This window comes from Panthera pardus, unplaced genomic scaffold, assembly GCF_024362965.1.
Source record: "Panthera pardus isolate Hobbes unplaced genomic scaffold, ASM2436296v1 HiC_scaffold_24, whole genome shotgun sequence".
Classification (NCBI taxonomy): domain Eukaryota; kingdom Metazoa; phylum Chordata; class Mammalia; order Carnivora; family Felidae; genus Panthera; species Panthera pardus.
The window spans coordinates 46,802,009-46,811,271 of record NW_026526810.1 but is presented as its reverse complement, the minus strand read 5'-3'; the positions used below and the strand labels follow the sequence as shown (position 1 = coordinate 46,811,271).

At 44.7% G+C, this 9,263-nt stretch overlaps 1 protein-coding gene across 3 annotated transcripts; it reads right to left on the bottom strand.

Annotated features, from left to right (window-relative positions):
* Positions 1-349: 349 nt before the first annotated feature.
* LOC109263008 (endogenous retrovirus group K member 6 Env polyprotein-like) lies at positions 350-8,735 on the bottom strand. Of its 3 annotated transcripts, none has more exons than XM_019442154.2 (2): positions 8,070-8,735; positions 350-2,878 (listed from the first exon to the last, which is right to left on the bottom strand). In XM_019442154.2, exon 2 carries the CDS (start codon positions 2,875-2,877, stop codon positions 931-933), a length of 1,947 nt encoding a protein of 648 aa, XP_019297699.2. In that variant the 5' UTR covers position 2,878; positions 8,070-8,735; the 3' UTR covers positions 350-930. The 3 variants fall into 3 exon arrangements, 1 of the variants encoding a protein (XP_019297699.2); XR_008417090.1 differs by lacking the exon at positions 350-2,878 and adding an exon at positions 3,134-3,234; XR_008417091.1 differs by lacking the exon at positions 350-2,878 and adding an exon at positions 4,180-4,282.
* Positions 8,736-9,263: the final 528 nt, after the last annotated feature.

Sequence of the window (9,263 nt, the reverse complement as noted above, 5' to 3'; positions counted from 1 at the left end):
CCTTAACACATAGGTAGAGTTTTTGCCAACAAGATCAGAAAAATCCATAAAAATTTTATTCTTTAATATCTGTGGAGGCTATAGAAGATTTTACCATGCTTCGCTGCAAAAACAAGAACCACTTTGAGAAACACATACTAAAACTCCCATGAGCAGAATGACCGAAAACTGCAGTAAGGATAATGAGTTTCTGTTCAGTGGCATTTGAAGTACCTAGAGGATGTTTAGGAGGAAATGTTAGGTAGAAAGGGATATATGAATGTATGGGTTTGTAGAACAAGAGAGAAGTCTATTTTGAATAAATAAAGTTAAGAGTTTGAGCCATTATGAGGTAACTTTGGTGTATGTCGTGGCCGGCGCGACAAACACCGAGGTCAGGGTCCTGAGGGTAGGGGAATGCAAGAAAAAAAGAGAGAAGAGAAAGTATGGGAACAGGAGGGTCCCCTGGGCTGATGGCCCAAGTGACGGCTTTATTGTTGCTGTACACAATCTTTTATAACCAGACTCTTATGGGTTAGGTCATTCTAAGAATAAACAGGTTTCACGTAATTGCTGCCCACCAAAACATTTAGTTCTGTGTTTCTTGTGCATTTTCTAGACGGGTCACAAGACCTTGTTGATAAGATTGCTAGCAAAACACAATTCCCATGTTTGTTTCTATCTGACTCGGGGTAGAAAAAGGGAGGTAGCATTACTGCCAACACCTGCAGACCACAGGCTTCAGGAATTAACTTTCTCAGCCTTGACAAGGCTTTCGTATGCCCTTGAAAGTGGGGGAATGGGAGGGGGAACCACCGGGTTGGCTTGAGTCAACAGGGAACGTTGCTCGACCCGGTCTCAGCCTGGCGCCAGGGCCCGGCCTCCCACATGAATGGGAGGGGGGACCACCAAGTTGGCTTGAGTCAACGGGGAACATTGCTCGACACGGTCTCAGCCTGGCACCAGGGCCCGGCCCCCCACATGTCCCCCTATTGTTTGTAATTGCAACATGTGCATCCTGGCTTGGTATGTGGTAAAGGCAGTAAGACCCCATCTCCAGAAATAACACAGCAAGACAAGTATAACAGATATTACGGAAACAATTCCAATAAAGATCCAAAAGGAATGCTGAAGAATATTAAATGGATTAAACCCATTAAGTTGGTGCAGTATGGTTTCAGCGAGATCTCCAGGGTCAGGGAAACTGAGTGAGCTACTTGCAACAGCATTTATCTCTTCTTGTAGCTGTAAGAGGTCTAAGCTAGTATTAGCATCATGCCAAACCCCTTGTAAATGACGACGCACTTGTCCCCATGTCACATTGGTATACTCTAAAGGGGTAACACAGATATGCTTATATGCATCATGACAAATTAAAGAAAGTCTGGTACGCAAAACAGCAAACTGATCACCAAGATACATTAATGCTTCTTGTAGTGCCTCTAATTGGGCTTCCAATTTACGATCTATTCGTTCTTGAGTGGCAAACACCTTGGATACATTATGAGCCAATTCATTTACATGGGATGCCATTTGGGCACTTTCATGTAAGGATATTACAGATACAGTTGCAGAGGCAATTACAGTCACTGTTGCTATGAGTCCAACAATTAAGAGTCCAAGAAACCGTTTGGTCCTGCGCAGCCGTTTACTGATTTCTAAAGCCAATTGCATCCCATAATTAGGATACCAAGGTCCTGTAACATATACTGGCAACATCCAGTAGGGAGGTTGTAAGACCAGATAAACCTTCATTCCACTTCTAGAGGGTCCATCTACTGGTAGACAATTGGTCAAAACACAAGCAGGACACGTCAGCCGGTATAACTGATGACCATCTTCTTTTACTGGAGTAATGGTCCCATCTCCAACAATCAGATAGTAGGGTGGAGGAACACAGGCACGCAATTGCAGAACTGGAGAAACATAATATTCTGGAAAACTAAAGCTGTCATTAGTATATATTTTATCAAAGGTAGCATATAACTTCCAAAGATCAGAATGAATTCTTCCTTCAGGGGATTGCAAAATGGTTTGTGGGATAATCTTATGGTGTACCTGTACCTCGCTAGGAGGTGGATCCACGACCCTGGGATCAAGAGTCTCATGCTCTACCGACTGAGCTAGCCGGGCCTTTCGGGAATAATCTGTAATGGTATAGTTTATGTCTTTAGGAGTCATCCTCAAAGAAGAGGATTGGGCACATATACCCCAAGGTGAGTCCCCAGTAAGGCCTTGACCAGCTGAGGGACATATAGGAAGATTCTGAGGGGGATCATGCGGTCCAAAAAACATCCATTCTCCTAATAATTCTCTCTTTTGCCAATAAGCGGCAAAAGAGCGGGGTACCCATTCAGAAAGACGCTTGTCATTTTGCCACATAGTATAAGTAATAGACCGCCCTACTGGTTTCGTACCCAAACACCCATAAGCAAGTTTGTACGGCATAGACTCCCTTTGCAGGCAGATGGGTACTCCTGCAGAGAGTGCCGTCCAATTTATAGAGGCCGACACAGTGGGCAAAAACCCTGCATCTTCCCCTCCCATAAAGGTGAGATTAGTGTATACTATGGGTGTGGGGTCTCTCCATGTTACAGGTTGTACTGTAGGAGGACCTACCATGTATGCCCAATAGAGGGCAGACTCTCCGGTTGTAGTTAGAATGCACAGGCATGCCAAGAAGACATGTGTGGCCGTTACCTCTCTACCTGAGGCCATCACTACATCAGTGGCCTGGGTCAACAGGTTCTTTATCTGTCCCCAGGTGGGTGTACCCGCCTTATGACTCCGCCGTTGTCGCTTCTGGGGGGGCTCCGTCTCTGTCAATTGGGCCATTTTTCGGCGCAACCGTAATGTCTCTGAGGAGCCGAAGTGGGACCCAGCGTGGCGCTTCCTCATCCTGTGGAAAAACACAAGCATACCCTCGCCCTTTTCGAAGGACTGGGTCTGGGCCTCGCCAAATGCCTTCCGGCATATCTTTCCATCTAGCCATCAAGAGAGGTTCTTGACTCTTTCCCCAGCGACGCTCTGCGGCAGTCATCCCTGCTTCATTGACATTTAAAAAATTTAAAACATACAACACAAGAGTGAGATGTACATGTGGGGAATACTTTATCTTTCCCTTTAATATCTCCCCTTCTTTAAGTTTTTGCAGATACTGTTTTAGAGTCAGATGAGCTCGCTCAACAATAGCCTGTCCTGTGGAATTATAAGCAATGTCAGTTGTATGCTCAATTCGGAGTCGGCGGCAAAATTCTGCAAAAGATTTAGAAGTATAAGCACTACCATTATCAGTTTTTATTTTATGAGGTTTGCCCATTGCTGCAAAGGCAGAAAATAGGTGATTTTGAACATCAACAAATGCTTCTCCTGAGTGGGCTGAAGCATGTATATAGCCTGAGCAAGTATCTACAGACACATTTTGTATATATTGCAATTTCCCAAAAGGTAAATATTGGGTGACGTCCATTTGCCACAAATCATTGGGCCGAAGACCTTGGGGATTAATGGCATAGACCGGCTGTGGGAAGAATTGCGGACAGATGCCGCACTGTTTAACAATTTGTCTGGCCGCTTCACGAGATATTTTGAATTCTCGTCGAAGGGCTGCCGCATTCTGATGAAAATTATCATGACTCCTTTTGGCTGTTTCCAAAGGAGTGGTAATGGGCAGAACTTGCAATAAATGGGTTGCTGCATCGGCTATCCGATTCCCAGCAACTAGGGGACCAGGCAGATTGGTGTGAGCTCGACTGTGGGAATATAAATTGGACTGTGCCGTGAATTAAGAAGTTTTTGTATAGCATGAAATAGATGATACAGTTCCTCATCTGCTGTCAGTATAAAGGCAGTGGGAAGTTGCAACACGGCGTTGACAATGTATTGACTGTCAGAATAGACATTTATAGACTCTGGGTAAGTTTTTAGGGCTACCTGTACAGCATAAAGCTCGGCCCTTTGGACAGATTTAGTCGTATAATTTAAAGTGATCAAATTTTTATGTTGGGAAGTGACATAATACACTGCAATTTTACCCTCTTTACTAGCATCCACAAAAATGGAAACAGCATCTTCAATCGGCTGACAAACAATAGGATTATAGGGCAAAATATCTATAAGACTGAAACCTTGTATTAAAGAATCAGAAGGTAAATGAAATTTAATTTGACCTGTAAAATTAGCCAAGGCAAGTTGCCATTCGATGGACTGAGCAAAAGCAGCGTCCACCAGCTTCTGTGTCAGAAAGGCACATGCAATAAATTCTGGATCGTGTCCAAAGAGCTGAACAGCTCGGGATCTTCCTCTAATGATGAGAAGACAAACCATAGATAGTAAAGGATTAATGACATGCAGAGAGTGTAAGGCTAAATGTAGCCATTCAAGTGGACCATGAGATTGCCACAGAATTGCAAAGGGGATGACCTGAGGTTTTAATATTATTAGATACAAAGGCTGAGAAGGGTCAATTCTAGTGACTTGGGCCTGCTGAATGGCCTGTTCTATATGTCTTATAGCTTCTTTAGCTTCCTGAGTGAGACTTCGCAGGGATGCTGGAGAACTATCTCCTTTTAGAATATTAAACAAAGGCAGTAATTGTTCTGTGGTGACTCCTAGTGTATTTCTAATCCAGTTTATATCTCCTAATAATTTCTGAAAATCATTTAGAGTAGTCAAATGTCCAGTTCTAACTGATACTTTCTGAGGTCGGACAGTTGATTTGGAGATGAGATACCCTAGGTATTCAAAAGGTGCTTCCCTTTGAACTTTCTCAGGGGCAACAATCAAATTATATGCTTTAAGGCATCTTTGGAGAGAAATAAAAGCCTCCTGTAATAATTCCTCAGTTTCAGCAGCCAAAAGTAAGTCATCCATATAATAGATGCAATATACATGGGGAAAACTCTGTCTAAAAGGGGCAATTGCTCTGGCCACAAACTCTTGACATAAAGTCGGACTGTTAGCCATGCCTTGCGGTAAGACCTGCCACTGATACTGCTTAGCAGGTTCCTGTAAGTTAGTGGAAGGCAGGGAGAATGCAAAATGTTCTCCGTCGCCAGGGGCCAATGGAATGGTAAAAAAACAATCTTTTAAGTCCAAAACTAGTAATTGATATTGTAAAGGAATGGCCGATAGGGAAGGGAGGCCAGGTTGCAAAGCCCCCATGGGCTTCATGACAGCATTAATTGCTCTCAAATCTTGCAGCAACCTCCATTTATTTGACTTTTTTCTAATCACAAAGATTGGGGTGTTCCAGGGACTGGTGGAGGGAACTAAATGACCTAATTGCAGTTGTTCCTCTATGAGGTGAGCAGCAGCCTCCCTCTTAACAGTAGGTAAGGGCCATTGGTCAACCCACACTGGAGTGGAAGTCATCCACTGGAGAGGCATACCGTGGGGAGTTTCCAATGGCCCTAGGAAAAACCCAATCCGAAATGGTCTCTTTTAGGCTCGGGGACATATGGCTCAGGATTCCCTTGTAACTCCTTCCCTAAGCCTTTCCCCTCAATATAGCCCATTTCCTTCATAAGGTGCATAGCAAGATTAGCCTGTTTTTGAATTGGGACTGCCTTAGTCTCCAGAGTCAAATTCATTGCAGTTAATATGTCCCTGCCCCAGAGATTAAGATCTATATTCAAAACAAAAGGCTGAAAAGTTCCAGTCATACCATCAGGCAGTCTCCAATGTAAATAATCAGAGCCTTGCAAATGGAGCAGAGGCATAACCAACACCTTTAATTGGAATATTAGTCACTTGAGTAGGCCATGTGACAGGCCAATTTTTTTGAGCAATAACTGAGACATCTGCACCTGTATCCACTAGTCGCTCAAAAGGGACTCCTTGGATATGCAATGTAAGCATGGGCTTTTCTACAGAGATCACTTTAGCCCAATAAAGATCTGTGGAGCCGAACCCCTGATTTCCCCGATAAGGTTTAACGGCCTTATTATTGGAGGATATCCGGGGTATCAAGATCAATTGTGCTATGGGAGTCTTGGGCTCAAGCACCAAAGTTCCCATAGTTAAGCCAGCCAAAATTTTTATTTCTCCAGTGTAATCTTCATCAATAACTCCAGGATAGATCATCAATCCCTTAAGAGTCCAGCTGGATCTTCCCAATAATAACCCCCAAGTATTCCTGGGTAGAGGCCCCCATATCCCTGTGGGGATGGCTTTAGGGGGCTGCCCTCCTTCGAGGTAAACGGACTGAGCTGGGGCAAGACCTAGTCCTGCACTGGTGGGGGTGCCGCGGTGTAGTTGGCTAATACCTGGGAGGTCTCCAGTGTTGGACACAATGGGTGAGAAGGCACCTGTGGGAACATTGCCGCAATTGTTTGAGGGGCCTGCGGCTAGCCCCGCTCCCAGTTTCCCTGAAGAGGTTTGCCATTACAATCAGTTTTAGAGCGGCATTCATTGACCCAGTGATACCCCCGTCTACATCTGGGACAAATAATTGCCGGCTTATTATTAATGTTAGGGCCACTTGGCAAACTGGGGGTGGTTGGAATTATTTTTGTACTATGACATTGGGCCTTCATATGGCCCTTTTGGCCACATTTGAAACACACTATTCCACCCAACTTCCTTGGATTAGTTCTTACGTTTTTACCCTGAAGCTGGGCATGCACCTGTAAGGGGTCTATTCCCTTTAAGGCGGCTGCCAAGGTAATGCCCTGAATATAAGATGGTCCAATCTCAGCACATAGTCTGATATAATCCTCCAAGGTACCCTGATTTTTCCAAGGACGAATGGCTGCCTGACATGCAGAATTAGCATTTTCATAAGCCAGTTGTTTTACAATAATGGTACCTGCCTCCCCATCAGTAACGATACGACTGACTGCAGTCAAAAGGCGCCCAACGAAATCCTGGTACTTCTCATCTGGCCCTTGCCTAATTTTAGACAATTCCTCAGTTCTGCCCCCTGTGGAGGGGAGTTTTTTCCAAGCTGTAATGGCACAGGTATTAATATGATTATATGCAATTTCAGGATAATTTAGCTGGAGGCCCACATCATAATATTGTCCTGTACCTGTGAGCATGTTAAAATCCACTGGTATGTTAGTTCTTTTATTATACATAGCCTGTTTTTCAGCATTCTCTGCAAATTCTGCTTTCCACAAGAGGTTATCTCCCACACTCAAACAAGCCTGAGCAATGACCTTCCAATCTCCTGGGCATAATGCCTCCCTGCTCAAATTATCAAGCATAGACAGGGTAAAGGGAGCTGTTGGACCATACTGGGCTGCAGAGGATTTCAAATCTTTCAGCAATTTAAAACTTAGGGCGGAGTACACTCTCTGTCCCCCCTGCTGAATAACAGGGTAAGTGTGAAAAGCAGAGGTGTCTTCCCCATACTGTGTTGCTTGATACAGAGTCCGCTGCAAAGGAGTAGTTCCCATAACGGGGTAAGGTTCAGTGGACTGTTGATTCTGAGTAATAGGGAAAGCCATCCGAGGTAAGCCTCTATCTGTTGCCTGAAGAGAAGGTCGTTTTAAAGGTACCTTCTGGACCAGAGGGGCCAAGAAGGCAGGCTTCCTCTGATCTTCCAAATACGGCCCATCATCTCCCTGATCCCCAAAAGGAGAGTCATCACTATTTTCTGGATCTTGCATAGATAACTGTTCTAGGAGGGGGAGAGGAGGTAAAGGTGAAGGCACCGTGACTGTCCCGAAAGGGCATTGAAAGTAGTTTCTGGAGGGACAGGAGCATCTGAAGTCACTAAGGGTTGGGCTGCTTCCGAGCTAAGAGAAACTATTTCAATAGAATCCTGCGGATCAAGGACCTCCTTAATACAGGTCCAAGTAGACCACAAAGTCCCTGGAACCGCAGCTCCACGAATCTTCATCTGATTTTTAAGTTCCTGACCAACTCGCTGCCAATCCTTTAAATCAACTGTACCCCCGTCTGGAAACCATGGGCAATAATCATGCACTATGTCAAAAAATTCCCTAAGGGCTGACTGAGAAACCTTAATTCCCTTCTCCTTCATAAGAGCCTGCAAGGCAGTTATAAAATATCCCTGTTCCATAGACTGTTTCTGTCCCATAGTTTTACTCCCGTCGTCTGTGCTGCTGGCACAGTTCCCCTACCTGAATTAGACGCCGCGCGGTCCGCTTTCGCTTTCCTCCTTGTTGTCTCAGGTCCCTGTTCGGGCGCCACTTGTCGCGGCCGGCGCGACAAACACCGAGGTCAGGGTCCTGAGGGTAGGGGAATGCAAGAAAAAAAGAGAGAAGAGAAAGTTTGGGAACAGGAGGGTCCCCTGGGCTGATGGCCCAAGTGACGGCTTTATTGTTGCTGTACACAATCTTTTATAACCAGACTCTTATGGGTTAGGTCACTCTAAGAATAAACAGGTTTCACATAATTGCTGCCCACCAAAACATTTAGTTCTGTGTTTCTTGTGCATTTTCTAGACGGGTCACAAGACCTTGTTGATAAGATTGCTAGCAAAACACAATTCCCATGTTTGTTTCTATCTGACTCGGGGTAGAAAAAGGGAGGTAGCATTACTGCCAACACCTGCAGACCACAGGCTTCAGGAATTAACTTTCTCAGCCTTGACAAGGCTTTCGTATGCCCTTGAAAGTGGGGGAATGGGAGGGGGAACCACCGGGTTGGCTTGAGTCAACAGGGAACGTTGCTCGACCCGGTCTCAGCCTGGCGCCAGGGCCCGGCCTCCCACATGAATGGGAGGGGGGACCACCGGGTTGGCTTGAGTCAACGGGGAACATTGCTCGACCCGGTCTCAGCCTGGCACCAGGGCCCAGCCCCCCACAGGTGTAGATGGGGGTCATAGAAGAGAGATTGCAGAGAATGAAAGAAGAATTGAATGATCACTATTAAAATGTTTCAGGGGGCTTCCCTCTCTTTCATAACTATGCTTAATCAATATTACAGCATTGCTTTTCTCATAAAATGCCATTTTTATTACATAATTATAAAACTAACTCATGAGAGAAAATAGTAAATGCAATCCATCATCAGTGTTCACATCTCATCAATGGACTATGCCAAGAAGTCTCTTCCACTCCTGCCCCCTGTCCAACTATTTTTGGATTCTGGTTGTTCCACTATTCTTTTAAAGCCTGAAGTATTTTCTTGGGGACATTTCTGGATAGAGATATACAGAACAGAGTAATCCTTTTCATAAAAATAACAGAGTATAAAGCCTTCAGGAAATGGAATATGTCTAGATAATATTTCATTTATTGTCTCATTTCTTCTGAACCATAAGGTCCTTCATTTCCGTTTGTAAGCATTTTAACAACCAACATGAAATGGCT